Below are 23,919 nucleotides of genomic sequence, written 5' to 3'. Positions count from 1 at the left end.
TTATAAACCACGCAGCCAAAGATATTACCAGAGCGAGACGTTCAACGGGAACATACGCGGATATGCTTGTGGCTCTGAAGGAGCATCGACAATTAGTCTAACGATATTTTTTTCCCTCATATACCGTGCGCTGCTGTTAACTATAATGTTACTACAGTGTTTTTGAAATAAGAAAACACGACAACAGCTAAAGCCAATACTGTGTTATAAGTGGCTTTTTACATACAAGCATTCACAAGACAGACACCTCGCTTCTCATATCTTTGTCTGGCAGCATTAATACAGAGTTTGGGTAAAGTGGGACAGTTATCGGTCACCATCTTTGTTCAGGCGTAATTTTCTCTTTGAGTGGGCCACATTCATAAATATTTAATTTCTCTTCTTGTTAATACCTTGTTGTATGTTAATTAATATTAAATTCAATCCGCTGTGAGTTTTCTGACAGTTACACATTTGTGTTCTTTAGGCTCCTTGCTTCAACACAATTTATGTAAAATAATATAAAATATACTACAATACAAATGAACCAGAGTCATATTTGAATTAACCATTGGGACTTATAAGAAACAGCACAAAAAAGGCACTATACAGGCAGCTGGTGGAGAACATCACCACCTATTGGTGAGAGACTGACTGGGTCCTGAACACAGAAAATAATTAAAGACCTCATTCTAAGCTCATAAAAAGGGGCTCCCACTCTGCAGCCCCTAACCTCAAGTGGGACTGATGAGGAGCCGTTAAGACAGGTGCTAGTTCATGGGCACATCTTCAGGAAATTCATGGGATGCACAAACACCATGGCCATGGTGAAAAAAACAACAATTGATTTGATTAGGAGGCTATAAAAGATGGACTGAGCCATCAACCATTCACACAGGCCTACAGAGAACATTTATATAGAGTGTCCAGAACATAGTATTTTGGTGTTTTTTGATAAACAGAACCATTGCTGAGTAGTTATGGCCCACTTTGAAATCCCCAGTCTGACTTGGTTTAACACTAGCTGATGCTTAAAGTCAGTTTTTCCTGAAATCTGTTGTTCATTATTGGACATTGTTGCTTGCATGTATGGCACTTTCATATCTCATAATTGTTTAAATAATTTTTATACTTTTATACTTTTTAAATGTATTGCTTTGATGACATAACCAATGACATCACATAGTTACCTTTGAAGTTTGTGCCTTTGAAATGTTTAAGGCTACCTGGCTTTGACATTTGCCTAACCAGTATAAAAGGAAGCAACATTTCATTTCAGCTATTTCGGCAAAAGCAAAACTATTTTAGCAATGACATTTCAGCCTCAGAGCTGTGTCTAAACAAGCTGTGTGGTGAAGTTTACCTACAGTGGACATAAACACAACCACACAGACAGGAAACACGCTTTTAAAATAAAAGCCTTTTTTATACTTTTTACATGTGTTTAGCATTTAAATAGTAAAATAAGTTTGTGGTTTTAGTAGTTAGGGTTTAGTTTACCTTCAGTAATCAGCCCAGGTTCACTGAGGGAACAGTTGTTAAAATCTGTACAACTTTCTCCACATTGGGATGTAAATGGTTCCTCATACATCTACTTGAAGCAAAACAGTTAACCTTCAATTTTGCTTATTTTCTACTTTTTTCAAATTTTTGTACATTTTTATAGTAAATGTTCCAGCTATTTTTAAATAGATTAGCTTTAATTCAGCTTTCAGGAAAAGCAAACATTTTAGCTCTTTCAGCAAAAACAGTTGAGCTTTTTTCAGCTTTCCTTGCAAAATCCTTTCAGCGTATTTCCTTTTTGAAAAGTGCTTTTTCTAGTTTGATTGTTGTTTTAAGGCTAGCCTTATAATTTCACAGCAATAAATGTGACAGTATGTTCATCTTTTGGTTGATAAGGGAAAGGGAAAGCTTTTTTACAGACAGGCTGCTGTTTTTAAATGGGCTATGTATTTAGTCACTTGACTTAATGGAAGTGTAACAATAGAAGAAAAAACACATCCAACTAAAATCTTTATATTCTTTTCTTTTCAGTGAGAAACATTATGTACATTATGATATATTACACCTGCATTTAATTAATAGCAATCTTAGAGATTATGTGACTCAAATTTCACAGCCTATAGGAAGACTACTAACGATGAGCTCAGTGTGAGGAACTCATTGTACATGTCCACTGTAAGTGGAAGCACCATTGAGAGAAGAGCATGTCTTCTTTTTATGTGAGGAGCGGTAGTATGGAGAGGAAGGAGGGGAAAGAGAGGAGGAGGAGGCAGAGGCGGAGGAGTCAGGGGAAACTGAGCGTCTTCTGGTAGGACTGCTGCTGGGGGAGCCACGAGGTGATGAGTAGGGTGACAAGGCCTGAAGCATGCGGCCGCTGTGCTCCTGAATCGCATGCTAAACAAGGAGAGACAGAAAAGAGTGTTACTCCGCTGTAATGTCACAATGCTTCAGGTAAGTATTTTGTGATGAAGTGTATTGTTAGCTATTTATTGTACTCACTTTCTGCCTAATATATTTACTTTTTCTCTATTTCCCACATTAACTACAGAGCCTTTTATCACTGCCCAATGAATTATTTCCTGTGCTGATGAGTTTTATGTTTGATTTGGAAGAAAACACCTAAACATTAGGATTATGAGGAAAGTAGTAAAAATACATGAATAAATGTTTATCCGCAATGTTTGTGTTTGTTCCAGGACTGTATGTATCTTGTTACATTTGACTTGTTGTGACTGGAAAAAGGTGCATGAATAGGATTGGTAAGTCACATTTCTACCCATCTTGTGTTTCGCCTTACAGGCAATTGCCTATGTCACCTATATATTGTTCCACTTCTGCTATAAAACAATTTCTTTACTTGTTTCATGGCAAGACTTTGAGGTCAAATCAATACAAATCAAGATTTATCAAGCTAATATAAAACCACAGATAAACAATGAACTCAGCCTAGAAATTGAGAGTAAAACTTTCAGTTAGCGGAATTTTTGTTCTATATTCCTTTTTTTTTCTATAGATTCATGTAATAGGAAACATACCCAGGCTCCATCTGGTCCGAAAAGCTCCAGGAAGTTGCTAATGAATTCTCGTGACTTCTCTTCCCACTTGTGGATAAGATCTTGGCTCTTCTCCTCCACTCTGTAGACAAAGTGTTTAGACTTTTCCTCCACTGTACGGACCGTCTCTTTCATCTTGTCCACCTGATTCTGGAGCCGGTATTTTTTCTCCTAGTACAAAAAAGGATTCCTGTTTCAAAGGACTCCATTTTCAAAAACTCTGTTTTTTTCTATTTTTAAATGTTTTTTCTTACATTTATGAATCCAACATTTAGTTCTCGGGCAGTGTAGCCTCTTTGCAAGTTGCGTCGGACATAGATGTCATAGTCTCTGACAATACGAGTGATAAGATCAGATGTTGAGATGCCCTCTGTCCTCTGAGTGGCCACAAACATTCCTGACAAAAACACACAAATACTTCAAACACAATAATATTGTTCAACTGAATATATGTATAATGACAGAACTATAATTTATCATTTATGAATTGTATTGTATGCATCCTCACCGGCTTCCTTGATGTGCTTATAAACATCCTCTGATCCAGCAGAGGTGTAAGGGATATCATCATGTGCTACAAAGTCAATCTGTGAGTGTAACAGCGTTAAATGAGCACAAGCAATCTATGTTGATTATCCTATATGACATTGTAAAAAGCGTATATCCAGTGACTGTGTGACCTTTGACCTTATGTTTCTTGAGGAACTCTGTGGTAAGTGTCCAGGGAGCATCTCGCACCACCTCATCGACGTAACGACAGTGCCTCAGGGCTTCGTAGCGTTCATCCTCTGTCATCACTGTGTACCCCTTTAATTTGTGGGTGAGTTCATCACTGCAGACTGGAGATACAGATTAAAATCCAATGTCTTACATTAAATTTAAATAAAATGGAAAATGTGACTCGAAGAGCATTACAATTTTGACCCTTTAAATTAAATTGTATTCTAAGATTAGCATCCATGCTCAGCTAATCTAGCTTTTAGGTGAACCTGACCCATTTCATGTACGCAAAGAGTTAAAGCCTTTACTTTTCTAACATGTTAACAACATATATAGACCGTGAAAAGAAAAGTGTTTCTGGGAGAGAAAAAATTTGATCCATTTACCTCCTACTATCAGATAAGTGTTGGGGAACACATTTTTGGCTTGCATCAGGGCTCGCGCATGCCCAGAATGGAATAAATCAAAGATCCCATCGGCGTATACTCGCACTGGACGATGAGCTATAAGATAAGAAATATGAAAACATCTTCAGTGATCAGCTTGACATTACAAACCCCAACTGTAATTTATATACAGCTGACACATTGAAGCCTGATATCCAATCAGCTAATAAAGTGTAATAAAGCTTAATACTTGTAAATCTGATGGTCATTTGTGAGTCATATGGTGGGACCCATTCCTAGAGAACATCGTAATGATACCAACCCTACAACCAGCCAAATAACGAGCAATAAAACATTGTTCCGCTACAGACTGTAATTTACTTTTTGCAGCTGATAACAGATGAATTCACCATACTGAATCATCATAAGTTAGTATTTCTCCTATAACTTTCATTATTTCTTGCTGCCACTATCTGAGACTGGCAATATGTGAATACACTTTCTGTTCTATGACAAGTGGTAATAGAAACAAAATTCTGAAGAAGTGTGACCTGGTGTGCCCCTCCGTGCTTGGGCAATAGTCAGCTTTTCATGAGGGACTTCGGAGTCACAACCTGTAGACTTGGCAAAAACAGCCGGCTCCCGCAAAGCCTGAACACAGACAAGATGGATAAGCAGAGAAAATAAAGCTCATCAAGTTTGACTAAATTGTGTGTTTCTATTTCTGTCCATCTCCCATCTAAACAACCTATGGGAAGAGACTGAACACGCTGACATTAAGGTACCGTTTGCATTTTACTTGTTTCTGTATTTGTTAGAAAATTGTTCAAAAACAAAACAGGAATGAAAATGTACAGCAACAGCATCAATGTGGAAACATTTATTTTTGGTAATGCAATATTAACACTGCATGACTTTTTTTTAAAATTGACTCTTTTATTGATTTTATTGACAACTCTCCAGAGATGTCACAATAGAATAAATATGAAATTAGATAAGATGTTATCGTATCACTTCCATTTAAGACATACAGTTCAAGACAGAGTAATCTCAGTTGTAGTGAACATCCTGATATGTCATGGACTTTATGCTGTGTGCAGATGCAATTACAGACCTTTATCTACTACATTTTAAGATATACCGTGAACTCCTGTTCTCCCTGATTTGGCCGATGCTACTTGTTCTCTATTAAACTATAAGATTTTGTTTTATTGCTTAAATTTTGTTTTCAAATGTTGGTCATGGGAATTGGAGAGCTGTTATAATTTTAGCATGTTGCCAAGTCCTTATAGGTATCTATAATATATAGTACATCTACATAGAGTACAGCACATGCAGTCCTTCACATTTCCCCAATTGCGAGACAAATGTTACGCACTTAAACTCTACACTATAGGAATTGCAATAGAACAATGGAATTACTTCAAATTACAGAATAAATTAGAATATGCCCCCCATCAATCTAAGGCATGGCTATATCAACCAACTCAGCTCAATAGGTAACTCTCCTCTCGCAGCACAATGCAAAGAACCAAAGAGAAAATATTTACTTTTTTAATACTTAAATCCTGTAACATAAAAATATTTGATTAATTCACTACAGTATATTATCAATTCCACTTAACTACATTTCCAGCTTAACTAAATAATATCAAACATTTAGAACGACCAAAGTCTCTCCTATAGGCCTCCGAGCTCCTGTATGATTATTATTTATAGTGTAAGAATAAGCGTGGCAGCCACGTTTCATTTAAACTGAAGAGAACATACCCTTCCGGGGCCTCGTCTTTGGTTCTGTGGGGCATGTTGTTGCAAAACATTGCTGCTTCGACCACGTCTCCTTCCAGCCATCCTGGATGTTCTGCTGCCTTTTCTACTAACAACACCAGTGCATCCACCTGCTGCTCCTCTCAGCTGGCGTAAATAGGGCCGATTTTAAAGACTGTGAATGTTTTTATGTATAAATCCCATCAGCCCGACTGACCCTGATGACGGGAGAATCTAGTGAGCAAAGTTCAAGCCACTCTGGTGAAGTTACTCAGATATGTGCTGCAGATTGTACTTGTTATCAATACTGAGCTGAGGAGTGCTTTCCCTTTCCTGATGTGACAACACTGAACCTTGTAGCAATAGGATGTTACAATACTTAAAATCTACATACACTTAATGCAGGAGGCCCGCTAGAAGTGACATTTCTTTTATTTCCTTTCAAGCTGTGACATGCAGAGATTGTCAACAGTGTGAAATATTGTGCTAAGAGCATGTATATCAGATCAACTACACATCAAAGAGCTCAGAGCTTTTGCGTTGGCAGCCTTTGGAACCAAACACAAAAAGAAACCAAACACAGAATGTCCCAACATTTCTCTCCTGTTACATACAGTGCTATGTTGTGTTTGACCTGAATTTCTATTTGAATTAAAGTTTGTGTACATTATGCTGCACTGCCTGTCGTTTTAAACTCCAAGATTCACACACACACACTACAATTACACAAAACATATTCTTTTACATGAATACCACTGTAGTCAACAAGCAGACAGTCAGTCATTTAAAGTTACGTGCAACAGAAGCACCATAAACTGTCATAACCGGTTTTAAGTCCAGAAACCAGGAGTGACTTCGCGGGAATGTTTCACCTGTTAACACAATGACCTCGGGCCAATGGGTGTGGATTGTGTGAGCATTCTGGGGCGGGAGTATTCCTTTTCTGTTTCTGCTCTCACTTCCTGATCTCTGAATACTGCCCACATATGTGGAGTTAAAAACTGTTGATAACTTGTATGATTCTGGATATTTGACACACCAGGACAGGACATTTATTTGTACATCGCAGGTAAGAAAAAAAAACCGTTATTTTCTCAGATTGCTGTTAAAATTGTGCAGATATAATTGGATGAAAACTCTGTACACTGAGTAAACATGAGGTATCTACTGTAGCAAATGAGTTGAATCCTAGATTTCAGTTTTACTTATAATCATTATTGAGAGTGACAACAGTGGATAGAGCCAGGATAAACAACATTATATTGAGTAAGGTGATAGGTACCTGAATCTATTTTCTTCAGGTCCACAGCAGAAGTGGCTGAGAATACAGAATTATAATCACAGGGGAAAATACAAAGTCAGAGTCAGAGAAGCATCAAAATGGTGTTGTATCTGTTGTGTTTATCTACATGTCACTTGTTGTTATCTGGCTGATTTGGCTGTGTGACGAATACAATGTGTGATGGTCAAGATAATGTCTAACTGATGTATTTTTATGTAGTGGGCTCCCTCTGACAACTCAGTTGATCATTGGTCCATTGCTGGTGTAAAGCATGTTCCATTGGCAACTTCTGACACCGCTCCTGCTGATAACTGTTCAAATATATGAAGGTGAGGCCAAAAGAAAAAGCCATAACACTAACATAATTTAGCCTCAGCCTTGTGCATTTATGTACAGAAACACACACCCATTTACTTTTGTCAGTAAGCGTATGGTGATTTCATAGAAACCAGTAAACCTGCATTGGAGGAACTGAAATTTCAAACTAAAATCCATGATGATATTTACTGAGGTTTGCAGAAACCACAGACATTGCATAAAGTCGAACAGCTCTCTCAGCTGATATACGCAGCCATGTGGTGATGATTTACCTAAACAAGGGTTCATATTTATTATGTAACAGTTATAGAAATCAGCTGATGGCTTTTCTTAAACACCACTCCAATATCCAATCTATACTACACGTTAGTTTGTTTGTTTGTTTTATGCTACAATCATAAGGTTTAGACAGTTTAGCAGATTGATAGGACGAAAACTGTTGATCTAGATATGATCAGTTCAGATTAAAATTATAAGCTTATATAAACACAGTTTGCTCAGCAGACTGAGCATCAGTCTGTTTTAGGATGACTAAAATATTTCAATTTAATTTGCTTAAATTATTAGGTAGTTCAGAAAATGGCAACTGAAATATTAGAATAATTGCTACTTTGTATTTTCTGTAAATCGGTCCATAATCCGTGAAGTTGACTGGTAAAGGTCAGTTTCACAATCATTTCATAGTATCACTTCATTAACTGCTTTCCTTGTTCCGCTTGTTTTTCTTGTGGGCGACAATGGTTTTAAAAACAGTTTCACCCTAGTTTTACTCTGAATGGTCCAGCACTGAGTCATAGGGACATTATGTCACTGATGATGCCAGACACTTTGGTTTACCAATAGCTAAACGTTTCAGAGTTGTGCATGTGTGTAATTTATTTTCTGCTCCTTTTTTTCTCTCTTTCCAGCTCAGGAATGTGAAAAATTTACAAAACTGAATGTTGGTCATGCATTCATTGGCACCAGCCTCACAATTAGGTTGTTGCTTTACACCAGGGAAAATGGCACCTGTGGCTCCCTCATTTCCCACACCAACATATCTGCCAATCCTCAGTTCAACTTATCGAGACCCACCACCTTCGTCATTCATGGTTTTCGGCCTACAGGATCTCCACCAGTGTGGATGAACGACATGACGGAGCAGCTGCTGGCCAGGAGCGATATTAATGTCATAGTGGTGGACTGGAACCGTGGTGCTGCTACCAGTTATTTCAATGCGGTGAAGAACACAAAGAAGGCAGGAGCCAACCTCACAGCTTTCATTGAATTGATGCAGGTATGATATGTGTGTGGCTAGATAGACATGTAATTCACTGTTTTTCTAGACTAAGACTAATACCGCTATTTTCAGGAACATGGTGCCTCTCTGAGCTCCATCCACATGATCGGATTCAGCCTAGGAGCTCACATTGCAGGCTTTGTAGGCTCTAGCCTGAATGGGTCACTTGGAAGAATTACAGGTAAGACTGGCATACATTGGCACATAAATCCACTTTCTAATTCAGAATTATAACATCTGAACTGGAAATCCCAATCGCAATTTTTATCATCAAAACAATGTATGTCAAATTTAATTTAACATTTGTTTGCTACTTCTGGTCATCATCAGCTAATTATGGGTATCAGAAATAAAAAAAAAACGGTAAAGCTATACTGAGGTTTATTAATGTAATGTTTGCAGGTCTGGATCCTGCTGGGATTATGTTTACTCACTCTCCTCCCCAGGACCGGCTGGACTCCACCGACGCACAGTTTGTGGATGTCCTGCACACAGACAGTGATTGTTAGTGAAGCTGAAATGTTTTATTATGTACTCATTGTACTAATTTAGTAGTAATTTAATAATTTAGTAATCTAGTAATTTAGAAATATTTCACATATATCACATAAATGCATTTTTTGTAACTGTGTGTTTACAGCCCTGGGCTTCAGAGAACCTCTGGGCCACATTGATTTTTATGCAAATGGAGGAACAGACCAACCTGGCTGCCCAAAGACCATCTTTTCTGGTAAGGTCCTCAAAAATATAGGAAGAGTGTTAAAAGAATTGGGATAATTTGATAACAATCCACTGTCTGGCTTCTGTACAGGTGAATCCTATTTTAAATGTGACCACCAGAGATCAGTGATACTCTACATTGACTCTATGACACAGACATGTCAGAGCCGGGCCTATCCCTGCTCCTCCTACAAAGACTTTCTGAATGGTAAATGCTTGGAGTGTGATCAGTTTGGTGCTGCTGGATGTCCTGTCTTCGGTTGGTACTCTGAATATCTATTTTAAATAAAGAAAACATACCAATACTTTATTTTATCAGAGATTACAGTACATTGTGCTGCCGCTTTACTCAAATCTAAATTTTTGCTTGCCTTGTACCTCACTTGTAAGTCGCTTTGGATGAAAGCGTCTGCTAAATGACTAAATGTAAATGTAAATGTAAATGTAAATCTAGGTTATGATGTCACACAGTGGAAAGACACCCTGCTGAAGCTGAAACAGACTAAAACTTTCTTCACAACAAATGCAAAGACCCCATTCTGCAGTAAGTAACAAAATCACCGTACAAATATGACAAACCAGACAGATATATAAATAGCAGAACATCTTAAATTAATCAGGAATAATATCAGATATAAATATTATCAGAGTATTGTTAAACCAACACTGCTAAAATGTGCAAGAATGCAGAAAAACAGGCCAAACAGGCAGACTTATCTCCTTATGTGATGTGAACATCTAAACAATAGATTGAATGTCCTCTTTCAGTGACAAACTACAAAATGGACGTGATGATATGGAACAAGGACGTACATTGGGGATACATTACTGTTAAATTTCATTATAATGGTACAGAAACAGTGGCCACCATTGACCAGTAAGTCTTCTCTCCAGTTATTGATAATTCACTATGACTTCTCCTTGTCCCTCTTTTACTGCTTTCCTCTCAGTAACATGTTTATATATGTATATATAAATATATCAGCGCAGCGTCAGAGTTCAAGAAGTACACCGAGACTAAGTTGTTGGCCCAGTTTGACAAAGACATTCAGAAAGTGGAAAAGATGTCTCTCAAATTCTCCACTGGGAATGTGTTGAAGCCCAAATATAAGCTCCGTGTTCTCCGAATCCGTCTTACACATCTGGAACCTGAGCAGCGGTAAGCAACATCTACTGAGTTTAAATATGTGAAATATATCAGAGCAACTTGACCAATTTTCACTGTCCTTAGGTTTACAGTAATATTGTCCTTGTTGTTCACAGTCCTCTCTGTCGATATGACGTCCTTCTTGAGGAGAACAGAGAGGTCACCTTCAGGCCCATTCCCTGTGAAGTACCCAACTTCTGAGACAAAATCAGATTCTATTAAAATGTTCCCTGCTGGAAGAGATTCGCCTGATTATTCAGAAGGACTGCAACATAAACACAATCTCCATAAGTACTGACCTGGAAACAAAATAATTTGTGTTCAGAAAAATGAAGTGTAAAATACTGCTGTACATATGTATATGTGTATTTGTATTTATAAGAAAATAGAGACGTGTGGGTTTTCCATGTTTTAGCTGAAATGGGACTCATGGAGAAAATAAGACTTCTAAGTAATTAATTTAGTTTTACATATAAAATGGCTATTAATTCTACTATGTGTTCATTGTTTATTTTTTATTATCCATTGACAATAAAAACAATGTAATCGACAATAGCCATCAGCTTGTTCAGTCAATTCTTCGTACAGTCAAAGGCCAAACTATAACATTTATTTTACATACACTCCAATATGATAGTAGCTTCATGCTTGTGCCTCACCATCACTTCTTTATAGAAAATTATAACTCTGCCTTTATTTCTGAAGACTAACTACTGGCTTTTTGTGTGTCGTACTGTCAGCTGTTTTCTACACAGCTGGATAAAAGAAAAATTCAACAGTGGTCAACTCCAAAACAGTATCAGGCCTACACCAGTCAGTCATTCCATACTGGTTTCCACAGGAAAAAGACAACTGTTTTCTTCCCTTTTTGGGAAACCTGGATTAGAAAACATATCCTGCACTACAGGATGCTAAACATGCCATAACTGAGATGTGTAACAGGGTTTGGCCTTGTTTAATTCCAGAGAAAACAGTCCAAGTTGTCCAGCAGGACCTTTAAAGGTATTGTTCTTCTAGTCCAATGAAGATCTCATGAGCATTTATGTATGTGCTTCTTCATACGTTGAATCTCCATCTAAAACAAAACAAAACATAACAAATAACTCAAACCATGAGTGCACTACATCTACATTGATCTTAAAAGGTGACTTCACCAATTTTCAACCTGCTCTCTATGGCTTTGGGTTAGGGTGTAAATGAACTCTGACTTCAATATAATAAAATAAGTATCGGCTTCTAGCTGAAAAACTCCTCCAGATGAAATGACCTGGAGGAATTTTTTTTATCAGTAGGAGGTGATTACAACTTCCATAGTATGAGCAACAGGATGATCTAATCTAAAATGAAGGCATCTTTCAAGTGATGTCATCTGGAGGCATTTTTCAGCTAGAAGTAGAGAAATATTTTTATATAGGGAAGTCAAGGAGAAGTTTAATGGCATTTATGTACATGTACTAACCAAACTAGAACTAAAGGAAGCAATTTATAAATTAGTGAAAGTGTCCTTTAATATAGTGAATTCAAAGTGATTCTTCCTTCTTTTGAAAAGGTAAATAAAACTTTTCAGAAGTTTTTTAAATGTCATACCTGTAAAGTCAAGCGAATCTTTTTCTCTTCATCTAGCTCATTCATCAGTTGTTTAATTTCTTTGCTGGAAAACAAAATATTGTCATATTACTGCAGCAAACTGATTGACCTATGAAAAAAAACATCTGAACAGAGATTACAGTAACAATCCCATACTTGTGTTGAATGTTCATCTGTTCAATTTGGTTCCTCAGGTGTCTCAGCTCAGTCTGCAGATGTTCCAGTGATGTGGGTTTTGCTGGATTTCTGATTGGTTCAGGGTCAGAGTTAAGGCCTGGGTGCATTGTTGGGTGAAGTACAGAAGACAAAACTTTTGATAACAGAGAGAAGGACTGTGGGGGCACATTTATGGCTTCTGCCGGCTGTGGAAATAAACATTAAAAATAACGTTATTTGCTGACAACACAATAAATATCTGACAGTAAAGTTTTAATTTTGCACTTACAGACAAGGCTGACCCATTCTGATTTGTTTCCTGGGAGTTGTTTTGAAATAGTAAAGAATCCAGCTCTTTACTCTGGTTTTCTTTACCTTCCTCCATTAGCGTTACCTGTAAGTAAAGTCTAGTCTGGGATTCAAGTAAACTACATTTAAAGGGTCCATCATCTAATATAGCTATGGAAACTTTAACAGCTCACATCCCCAAAGAAATTTTTTAAATGAGTAGCACATTCTTATAGAGATTGATATAGTGAATAGAAAATACAGCTTATATTTTTTAGAAAATTAGTAAATTTTAACCTTATTTTAGGAAAGAAGTCGATGTAGATACCTGCTGCTGTATGTGGCAGTATGGCACTGTGTATGAGGCAGTGCAGAGAAGTTAAATTTATCCCAAGGACAGATGCTTCACATACAGACATGTGGTCTATTTGTGAAGCATGTGTTCTTGGGGTAACTCCTTTCATATATGGAGTCAAGTCATTAAAGTAGTATAAGAGTGGGTAACACAACAGCTGAATGGTTTGGCATCTAGATTATTAAAATTGTGTACTTCCCAGAGTCTGAAGCTCTGATTGTAACCTCTCATCTGCACCATGAGCTGCCTGCTCATTCAGCTTCTCCGTGACTGACACAATTGAAACAAACTCTTCAGTGTCTTTGAGAGAAATGGAAAATGCATGTTAAAACATGACTTGCAGAACCCAGATCTCATGTATCCAAAATAGCTATAATGATAATAAGATAAAACTGTAGGCTTTTTTATAGTTACGCAACCATGCATAATTTCAATTGTGTTATCCCAAAGCCTGTATTAACATTAAAACTTTTTAACAAGCATCCTATTTTGATAACTCTGCTGCAACAGATATAACAACAGTGCTTGCAAGGCTTACCAGGATTAAGGGCTGAGCTATAGTTGCCCATCGTGACAGAGAGGAATGCAAGCACAGGACATGACAGAAAAACCTGCAGTCTTTAGGTCTACATCTACAAACAACAGATTAGAGCAAGTCAGTGGAGCAGGTATCGACAGAAATCATTCAGCTGTTCATGCTAAACAAAAAATTCGAATAAACTGAAAAAAGTTAACATTCTGATTTAACCATTACCTGCGCTGGTCATAATTTACCCACAACTTCAGTTTGTGCTGTGTGTAAAGCTAAATTTGGGTGTTAGACAACTGGCAGCTGTTTCTCTCATTCCACAGCAGTGAACAAATGTGCAACACATGCAGGAAGCAGTGTAGAGAAAGGAGCACAGTGACTAATTATCATTCATTCTAATCATTCTAATTATTCATTATCAGTCATTAGTAAACATACTAAACTAATTTCCACATTATTGTCAGTTACCCTTAAGGATCTGGTGAATGCACTCACCTTGTTTAGCCAGTGTCAACAGTGAGATACAGCAGCATCTGTGGTAACTTGACACCATCCATTGTAACCCAGCATGGTCTGCTGATCATGTTGTTGTGATGAGGAGGGGTCGTGTCAAAGCTAATTTTAGCTGAGGACAGTGCTGGGCTCCACTCCGCTCATAAAGGGACAGTCTTAAAGGGACAGTCCACAAGTGTTACACAAAGGCTAGTTCACTCAACTATTTATTTTTCAGGTGAAAACAACTATACAGTGCATGCAGTATTTCCAGCACTTACGTTTTTCCAAATTTTGTTATCATACAGTCTTATTTTATTATATAAAAGGGATCAAATTCATTATTTTCCTCAAAGTTCTACAAACAATAACCCATAATGATGTGAAATACATTTTTAAATAATTTGCAAAGATTTCAAACAAACTTCATTCATTGTCATTAGGGGTACTGTTTGTAGATTTTTAAGGAAAATAATGAATTTGATACTTTTGATATAAGGCTGTGACATAACAAAATGTGGAAGCAGTTCAGAGCAGGGAATACTTTCTGAATGCACTGTAAATGTATTCTGTGACTCTGGAGGGAGAGTAAAAGGTTTTATTAATTACCCAGATGATATCAACAGGATTGTCTTTGGGTTCGATTGACTTTGGGTCCTAAGGTTGCCGGGCTCAAACAAGCTGACAGATCCCATTATGGGAAGTTTTGGACCCAGTGCTTTTAGATCTCTCTGCCTATGGTGTTTAAGCTTTGATTGCTTTTCAAATATAACCAGCATGGAAATACACAATATATACAGTATATTCAGTGCCATAAAAACATCTGACAATAAACTGAAGTCCATATAATAAAGTTAGATTGGTGATGTCAGAGCTACTTTGACTTGTAAAAACACATAACTTCTTAGTTATTCTCATGAAGCATCTGCTGTTAACCACACCTTGCAAAAAAGAGACCCATAATTAAGTTGTTGATTAGCAAAGCAGACTGTTACAGAAATAAACCCAACTTAGTTACAGACTAACCTAGTTGTTTATTCCTTAGTCTAGTTGGACCACTGATCTATTTGGTGCATTCAAAAAGTTTTCAGACCCCCTTGACTTTTTTCAATTTTGACACATTGCACCCTGATACAATTTTTCGAATTATTTTTTCCCCTCATTAATCTACACTTTGTACCACATAATGACAAAAAGACAATTTTTAAGTACAGCTTGTTATATCCATTTTTATTTCAAGTCTCAAACACCAAACTGAACATGTGATTATACAGCTTTTATAAATATTGTACAACAAGCCATATTTTCTAAACAAAACACCATGATTAGTCCTATGTGGTATGTCTTTAGAACAACAACAAAAAAATACAAATAAAAAAAAGGTGAAATGTTAAACCACACACTTCTGGACTGAACAAGCCTGAAACTGGTTGTTGCTGGTAAACAAACAAGATCTAAATAAAACGAAAACTATTTAAGCAAAATGAAGACCAATGTTCACAAGCAGCACTTCCCAAATTATCATACACTTGATATAATGGCATACATTAAAAAATAAAAGTACTGCAATATCTAAAGATGCAGCTAAAAACACTTGTTTTAAAGAACGAATGTAAGCAACAACACTTTCACAATATACACGCAGGTTGGGCTTGAAGTGAAAGAAGGGTTTGAGCAGTCCATTCAACAAAAATAGATGTTGAGATTTTTCCCATATTTCCAGTGTCATGTCTTCAGATAGCGAGGTCTATAACAAGATCAAATTTAATAAATAAAAATCCTTAAATAAAAGATTTTGTAACAGTGAATACATGATAATTAAATCTGCAGCTGTATTTATTATTTTTTGACACGTTAGCCTGAATAAAGAACTATACTATTTGAAGATTCTACTTATCATAATAAATTTAAATTGTTATGCTGCCCCTTCACAACCACATTTTATGATAACTTACCAGAGGTTACCACCAGCGTTGTTGGTTGGGCCCACGGCTGTACGGTGCACGCTGACGCATTACCCTCATGTTGCGGTATTTGGACATGATGCTTTGACTTTTTCGGAACACTGGCCTTTGATTTGAGACGGGGCGTGGTACTAAGCTCTCCTTATAAAGAAACAGGAAATTCAAATATTAGCCATTAAGAAAGGTGAGTCAATGACACTTTAAGTAATCTCTGAAGAAGGCAAGTATACCATGAGTGGTCGTCTAAAATTTCCAGACAGCTCAGGGCCCGTCTTCCTTGGTCCACCCATGAACTTTGGTCTCTATAAAACAAGATTAAACGCTGAATACATACAGTGTTTAATAATTTTTATTTACCTGTTATACATTTTAAAATGTAACAACACTGTGCAGATGTAAATTTATATTATTTATAAAAGTTAAACACCATGAGGTACGGCTTTATTTATTTTGATATCTACTTCTACACTTGGACATTTACTAGAATAATTCTTCTGCGACTTATCACATATTAGTCTTATTAAAAATACATTTCACTAACCTGCATGGGTCCTGGTCCCCTAAACGGTCTCTCAGATCTGTGGCTGTCCTGCATCACATTAAATGGCCTGCAAACACAATTATGGAACATTAAAAAAAGTAATTAATTAAAACAAATAAATAACTACTAAAAAAATAATTATACATATATTTTTATACCGCAAGAAAAATGAAATAAAATTGTAGAGATGTATCTGGAACCAGTTAAAAAGGCATGTTTAGTGAAGAACAGTGTAGTAAAGGAACTGATAGAAGCACTGAAAGCCGCACTAAACAACCAAATAAAACAGTGCATTGTTCCAAATGCTGGAAAAATTCTTACAAACGCACCTAAAATTCTTCTTATCCAAATGTCCCCGTTTTCGATCTCCAGGTGATGATCTGGACTCATTTATCTTTGGGAGTCTGCTGTTTGGTGTGGCATCTGTATCTAAACTGCGATCTTGGAAAGAAAATTTATTTATTTATTTTTTTTTAAAAGATTGAATAAACCTATCCTAAACCTCATCCTACAGAGCAAGAAAGGCAGGCAAAACACCATATGATATCAAAACAAAATGTAAGATGAGTACTGGTTTCTGTAATGCTCCTAGAAGACATTTGATCAGAAAAACTATTTACTTACCACTCTTTGATTTTGGGCTGCGGCCCTTTGGAGATGAGCCATCCCTGGTAGAGGAGCTTGGCCCTGGTGGCCAGTGGGATAAAACAACAAGGTCTCTTTTCTCTATGGGAGAAGATCTATGGAGAGACGGGTAGAAGCAGTGTCAATAGCACTACTATGCAAGCTGCACTGTTATTGGACAAACTGGTTACATGTGGCCTGGATATATCCAATTTATTAGTGTTGTGTGAATCAGAATGACAAATGTATAAAATCAACCTAGTAGCTCTTAGAAGAAATGCTATTTAAAATCTGTAACAAAAAGTACTGTTTTGCAGACACATAAATGATCATAAAGCCACTCATCACACACGGGTACTTACAAAAACCATGGAATGTCCACGCTTCTTTACTCCTATTTTTGTACCCTGAATCAATCTGAGCTTTCTTCATTTACTCAGTGACTTTTAGCATGGGCAGGACTAGATCCCATCTTGAAATCCTTAATCCCTTGCTCACATGCACAAGAAGACAATGCCTTTGTTTTCACGGTCAGAGATAACTTCATAAGGTTTCGTCAACAGGTCATTTGATGATGTTCGTTTATGTGTCCATTATTTTCATCCGCCCAAGGGTCACAGGATAGATGGAGATTTGAGTCTCGGAGACATCTGCAGTTTAGAAGTTGCCAAATACATCCAGGTAGGCGATTATATCAGCTTCTTCTTCATAGCTGCACAGTGGGTTTGAAATTTGATCCGGTGTTTTTTTTTGAGCATAAACCAATCCGTGTTTCACAGCTACTAACTTAAGGTTTGGCAGTGTCCACATGTTACTTCAAGTTGTTTACTTTTCTTAAAATCTGGGTTGTTGTGATTTAGGGAAAGGCAGCAATTTAATAAAGATGGTCATCTGATTGGTTCTGAAGTAAAAATACAGCACGGTGCTGTCATCCTCTTCGTGTAGTAACAATCAATGGAGTAAAGCACCAAGAATTAATCTAGAACTTCTTTTGTTCATCACACTAGGTGCTGCATTTGAAGACTGGAGAAGAGCAGGTTTGGGTTAGAGATTTTCTGTGCCATGGATTTGGGCAGCACTAGCCTTGGATAAAAATGACTGAAAAATCAGATTTCCCTCAGGCTGATGATGCACATCTCAACACATTTAGGTCACACATCAGATGAAACATGGGAATAGACCACAGCACATGCTGGCCTTTGGGTCCAGCTCAAATAAATTCACATTGATAGAAACATAATGTAGGGTAAAACAGCAAACCCCACAATGATCTTGCATCAGTTCACACGCAGAACTGAGTTAGAATTCTGGCCATGTTGAAATCTTCCTTGGTGCATCATTTGTGTATTTGATCTGGTTTTGTGTTTTCAGCCTTCTTTTTCAAAATGACATATCAAAGCATCTTTGGAGAATAAAACAGAAGCGGGACTCTAGTAGTGCTGTGGTCACAGGTTTGACTCCCACACAAATGAATGCAATTCTCCCAGGTGTATTTCGGCATAAGCAGGCCACAAGCAGACCATTTTCCTCAAAATACTTCTCTGGTGAATTCTTGTTGCATGTTTGAATGATTCCTTATGCAGAGAAGAAGAAAACTTGAGTACTCCAGTAGTTTGGCTCCTCCTCAATCCGGTAATTCTAAAGGGGAGTAATGCAGCACCATCCCCAAGGTATCACATCTCAAGTGTGCAAAATTCAACCTTGAATAAGTAATTCTTCTTGCATAAATCAATGCAGTTTGCACAAGTAGGTGACCTTCACTTCCAAATTCCACTTTTTGAAGTTGTAAATTATGCTAAGTCAATGACGCATCCATAGAGTAGATATTTGATGAATGCGAGATAAAACTTCCTTATATAAAGGCTGACAAAATCTATTAACCAAAGAAGATCCCATCTGAAGAATTCTTTGTCTTGGGCTTTCCTTGTTATTTTTACTATTATATCAAGTATAAACAATTTGGAACTTTATGAAAATTTGTTTCATTAGTAATCTGACTTGTAATAACAAGTCAGAAATATGAATCTTTTATAGTTGTGTAGTGCCTACTGTTTGAGAAGAAATAAATGCATGTGCTGTATGTTATCGAATTGATATGTAAAAATATTCATCTTCACTGACAACAATCTTCATTGCTTTATGGTTTTCATCTTCTTCATTGTCAGCAATAATCACAATCCTCCACCTTGACTTCATTATATATGTAAAGTGAAACATAGGCTCAGAAAAAAATTCCTTGATCCAACATGTCACTTGACTTTTGCTCTGAGTGCTCTTCAACATTTCATGTCCATTTGATGTTTTTTTCCCCACCATGAGGTTCATAAGTGGCTGACATGTTGTCAAAACTTAAGAGGCAGGACAGATATTTCAGTTTAGGTTTAGTTGTGCTGGAGCATAAACATCAGCTCAGTTGTTATGAAGAAATTTTGGAAATAGGTAGCGCACACACACACACAGTAGGAGCCATCTGAAACTTGTGGCTTTTCCTCAAATGAATCAGTGTTGCACAATTAGCTCATCATGATATCTCCATTGTCCACAGCTGGCACCCACTTTCACATAGAGACATTCTTTCTTGACCTCTTAATATTCATCATCAAGCCCCTGCGAACAGTGCTACAAGGAAAATACCGTACCTGTGTGTGTTCAAGGACCGGCGAGACTCCACCTGTTCTTTGCTTGTTTCAGAGTCTCTTGAAGACTTGCTGACATTGCCTTCTTCCCTGAGGGGTGACTGTTGTGGTTTTGCCCTCCTTGGCTCCAGCTTTTTCAAAGGAACAGCATTTGACTGGAAACGTTTCTTTCTGATAGCAAGAACAGAGCCGACATTTCCTCGGGAAGTGCAGTCACCCAGGCGAGGCCTGGGTTTCACAGATGGAGGTATTCTAAGCCTCATGAGAGACTCTGCTCTGATTTGTCTGCCCCTAACCAGGTAACCTTTATCCCTAAGATTCAAAGGTTTACCACCAAACGGTCTAGGAATACTTAGCAGTTGAGGCCTCTCTCTCCTAGCATGTTTTGGATTTCCATGCTCCGATGCAGGGTCTGAGGAGGGCATGCTGGTGTCCGATAACCGTCTCTTGCGGGGTCCTGCCACTTGCCTCTCCTGAGGGATCCTGTGGTAAGATGATGGTGATGGACCACCTTTCCATGAGTGAGATCTGAAGGGGGGAACATGAGGGACATCTTGAACCCTCTCTCTACTGTGGGATCTGCTGCCCTGCCTCTCCACTGGACCACGCTGCCGCCTGGAGTCTTGATCAGATGACCACCTGTATATCCATCAAACAACACAGAAATCGTTACAATAATAGATCCACTGCCATGTTAAGTGGGAGGCGGAGCTTAACTTCTATCCTAATGCAGCCCCTTCATAATGCCATGACAAAATTAAAAAAAAGGTAGGAGATGCAAAATTTCAAAGCGCAATTAAAAATGTAACACTCCTCTTAATGGCAAATATAACCATATTTACACTTGACCCCCCTTTTAATACCCTCTCATAACTATGAGCTGGGGCAGGGTAGAGGTAATCATTATGACTGGGAGAACTGGGCCAGCTTCAGACCTCCTCCTCTTTATTAATTCTACCCAGCTGCAATTGTTGCTTCACATCTGTACCTCTCTGGGCATGAGCCTCTTCCATGCATCTCTCTGGGGTTCCTCTGTGACCCAGAGGGCCCATTTTCTCCAATGTGTGAATGAGGGAATACTCCAGCCTCATTCCAGCGCTTTATGCCATGACCTGAGTGCTCATAGGGCCTTTCTCTAGGACTGTAATTCCCACGAGTATCTCGACTCCGCTGCTCCTGATGGGAAAAACCTGACTGCCTTTTGTGGTCTCTCAAAGACCCTTGGTAAGGTGGTGCTGAACCTGGCCTTCTGTCAGCTGGATGGTTGTGAAAATGCCTTGGGGAGGGAGATGTGTGAACTGAGGGGTGGCCATGAAAAGGTGGGCCCCTTTGGCTTGGAGATCCTTGTGCAGAACTGCGAGAAGATGACTGGTGCTGGACATGGGGAGAACAGTTTGGCCTAGATTGAGAGGGCCTTCTTTGATTGTAGTGCGGTTCCATTTTAGGCGCGTATGATTGAAAGGAATCCTGATTTGGGGACCTCCAGTGATTGAAACGTGGCTCCCTTTGCTCTCCCATCAAGGGAGCTCTTTTGACAACTGGGGGTCGTCCTCTACCTCTAGATTCTCTCCAGTTATGAGGGGGCTTTCCTGTGTATCCCTGGGCATCTCTACGACTTTTAGAGCTGGGGCTGTAATTCCCTTCACTTGGTCCAACACCATGACCATCTCCATAAGGTCTGAAAGACACAAGAAAAAACAGATAATACCACATTATGTTATTTTAACCCTATAGTTTGAATTGCAGCATCTTTCTTAAATCACTAATAATACCAAGATAAAAAAATTAAAAATCATGCACATAATAAATGTATTTGTTTTGTTTATGCCCCCATTAGCAATCCCAAATGTAACCGCTAGACCTTCTTCTAGGAGTCCACAGAATGAGTATCTGCGTGTAACCTGACATAATTAAAAGACATTACCTTGACTTTACACGTGGTGGTCCAAAATGTGGTCGGACCATTTTTGGAAGAGAGTGAATAATCTGGATAAAAAGAAAAAAAAAAACTGAGTTTGACAACCTAGATTAATATGATAAATTCCTAAAGCTAACCAGAAGATTTTACCTGCATTAACTTGAACAAATCCCTGATCGTCTAAAGTTCAATTCCATTGTTAGTTGTCTGTTTGATTAATTAATCACATCAAAATAAGGGTAGAGCAAAGTATAATTTCAGTTAAATTGATTTTGCTCAAATTCTAGCCTATATCTTGTTCTTTATCTCACTCCGCTAGGTAGTTTGACACATGGCGTTTGGATACTAAAGAGAATTCCAATGCCTAAAAATATGCAGTTAAAGTTTTTTTTATCTTCCAAAAACTGTATATGCTGTACACCGAGTAATGTAAGTTATGAATAAAAATACTGATTTTCAACATAATGTTAATATAGAGTTGAAATCACAAATACATTTTAAAAAGTAAAATCACTGCCTATTAAAGCACATGGGAAAAATGAGAGATACTAGGCATAAACATTGTAGTGGATGGATATGAATGTGTATACAAATTTAATTAAAACTGTTAGCAACTTTAATAAAAAAATTAACAATCCCAAAGCAATGGTACAAAGCATTTAGCTTCAATTCCTGAAGCCAACCTACAGCAATGAGTAAACGATCAGTGAGAGAGATATAGGTTCAGCCAGTTTTACTCTACGCGGTCACAGACAATTCTAACTGTATTCCAGTTGTTTTAATATTTCATCCAAGTGACAGAGACCAGTGGTGCAGATTACTCACAGTACTGGGTAAAAGCCAGATACTAGTCATAACAACGGAACATGTTGGTTATCTGTTGAGACGACGGAGAACAATTTTTACACTAGTGTCGCAAGTGCTCAAATTTTACTCAGATCTGGGGAACAGCCAATTGTAATCACTAATAACTAAGCTAAGCTAATGTTGTCCGCTAGAGCAAATACTGAACCGTGTTTAATACGCGCTTTGTTTTGGAAATTTCGTTAGAACATATGACATAATGAAAAGAATTATACCCAAATGTAGTTTACCAAACAACAAATTAACTTTTATGTTTGTATAGTGCTCGTTGTCTTTGTCTTTCACGTTAAATCGTGATTAGGGTTATGAACGGATTGTTCTTCCATTTTTGGTGTTAACGACTGGCAGCTAATCCTAGCTAAGTAAATAACACACAACGTCAGCTATTACACACTTTTAACTAGCCATTTCCTGATAATACATTGGAGACGTGGGTACTCAGTAACGTTCTCATCGTGCCTTATTGTTTGGTTTGATTTGATTCGATTTAAATTTAGCAACAAAACAGCTCGAGCTATTGCTATTAATCCTCTCTTGCTCTCGGTCTTAGCTAGGTTAGCTAACCAGCCAAGGCCAGGTAGCTTGGGTATTCGTTAACGTTAGTTTGTAACGCCGCTGGACGAACTCAGAAAAAGGCATTATGTTAGCAATTCAACCATTTGGCTTTGATAGGATATGAAAATAAAACCTTGAACGATAACTTAAAATTTCAATAAGTGTTATTTAGCAATTGTACCTACCAAACACAGTATCCTCGATTGCACAAAGCTGCGACACAAATCGAACGTTCTTCCTCGTCGCAACCGCCCCCAGCATTTGACAACCGAATCGAAGCACCACCTATCGCCCGGAGTGTGAATTACACTTCAAGTCAAGTCAAGCTTTATTGCCAAAAGTCAAAGTACTCACCATTAATTATTAGTATTATTATTATAATTAATAATACTGCTACTGCTACTGCTACTACTGATAATAAAAATAATTTGAAGCTGAACTATTTAAAAATAGCTTTTGCTAAAATGGCTGGAACATTTACTATAAGAATGTAAAGAAATTTGAAAAAGTACAAAATAAGCAGAATTGAATATTAATTGTTCTGCCTCGAGTGACCCTTTCAAAAATTCATGTTAAATTTGAAATCTGAAGCAAAGCTGAAAAAAGCAGTTTCCTTTATAAGCTGGTGTGGAGGGCGTGTGGTTGTGTGATTGTGAGTGCAAATGGGTGAATGAGAAGCAGTGTAAAGCACTTTGAGTACCAGTAGGTAGAAAGGTACTATAAAAGCGCAGATCATTTTCATTTACCATGAAGTAT

At 37.7% G+C, this 23,919-nt stretch overlaps 4 protein-coding genes across 5 annotated transcripts; 1 reads left to right on the top strand and 3 right to left on the bottom strand.

Moving 5' to 3' along the window:
* Window positions 1-1,979: 1,979 nt before the first annotated feature.
* Window positions 1,980-6,194, bottom strand: LOC137108911 (choline-phosphate cytidylyltransferase B-like). The gene is made up of 8 exons (XM_067494026.1): window positions 5,912-6,194; window positions 4,693-4,792; window positions 4,142-4,258; window positions 3,723-3,874; window positions 3,544-3,622; window positions 3,290-3,432; window positions 3,018-3,206; window positions 1,980-2,376 (listed from the first exon to the last, which is right to left on the bottom strand). The coding sequence occupies exons 1-8, from the start codon at window positions 5,990-5,992 to the stop codon at window positions 2,140-2,142; spliced, it is 1,098 nt and encodes a 365-aa protein (XP_067350127.1). The 5' UTR covers window positions 5,993-6,194; the 3' UTR covers window positions 1,980-2,139.
* lipia (lipase, member Ia) lies at window positions 4,793-11,409 on the top strand. 2 transcript variants are annotated; one of them, XM_067494024.1, is made up of 11 exons: window positions 4,793-4,922; window positions 7,410-7,519; window positions 8,417-8,784; window positions 8,860-8,968; window positions 9,190-9,291; window positions 9,428-9,517; window positions 9,599-9,766; window positions 9,962-10,051; window positions 10,276-10,384; window positions 10,493-10,666; window positions 10,771-11,409. In XM_067494024.1, exons 2-11 carry the CDS (start codon window positions 7,462-7,464, stop codon window positions 10,853-10,855), a joined length of 1,353 nt encoding a protein of 450 aa, XP_067350125.1. In that variant the 5' UTR covers window positions 4,793-4,922; window positions 7,410-7,461; the 3' UTR covers window positions 10,856-11,409. The 2 variants fall into 2 exon arrangements, with proteins under 2 accessions (XP_067350125.1, XP_067350124.1); XM_067494023.1 differs by lacking the exon at window positions 4,793-4,922 and adding an exon at window positions 6,817-6,977.
* si:dkey-71d15.2 (SH3 domain-containing kinase-binding protein 1) lies at window positions 11,367-14,154 on the bottom strand. Its single transcript, XM_067494030.1, has 7 exons — window positions 14,065-14,154; window positions 13,579-13,672; window positions 13,241-13,340; window positions 12,687-12,792; window positions 12,398-12,603; window positions 12,242-12,305; window positions 11,367-11,729 (listed from the first exon to the last, which is right to left on the bottom strand). Exons 2-7 carry the CDS (start codon window positions 13,607-13,609, stop codon window positions 11,685-11,687), a joined length of 552 nt encoding a protein of 183 aa, XP_067350131.1. The 5' UTR covers window positions 13,610-13,672; window positions 14,065-14,154; the 3' UTR covers window positions 11,367-11,684.
* Window positions 14,155-15,262: 1,108 nt separating this feature from the next.
* On the bottom strand, window positions 15,263-23,432 carry si:ch211-114c12.2 (uncharacterized protein LOC336578 homolog). The gene is made up of 10 exons (XM_067494371.1): window positions 23,349-23,432; window positions 21,751-21,812; window positions 20,815-21,504; window positions 19,830-20,465; window positions 17,191-17,306; window positions 16,896-17,007; window positions 16,567-16,633; window positions 16,256-16,327; window positions 16,017-16,166; window positions 15,263-15,808 (listed from the first exon to the last, which is right to left on the bottom strand). The coding sequence occupies exons 2-9, from the start codon at window positions 21,789-21,791 to the stop codon at window positions 16,023-16,025; spliced, it is 1,878 nt and encodes a 625-aa protein (XP_067350472.1). The 5' UTR covers window positions 21,792-21,812; window positions 23,349-23,432; the 3' UTR covers window positions 15,263-15,808; window positions 16,017-16,022.
* Window positions 23,433-23,919: the final 487 nt, after the last annotated feature.

The sequence above is a fragment of the Channa argus genome, chromosome 24 (genome assembly GCF_033026475.1).
Source record: "Channa argus isolate prfri chromosome 24, Channa argus male v1.0, whole genome shotgun sequence".
In the NCBI taxonomy this organism is placed as follows: domain Eukaryota; kingdom Metazoa; phylum Chordata; class Actinopteri; order Anabantiformes; family Channidae; genus Channa; species Channa argus.
Note: the sequence above shows the minus strand (reverse complement) of the source record. Positions and strands in the feature narration are given on the sequence as shown.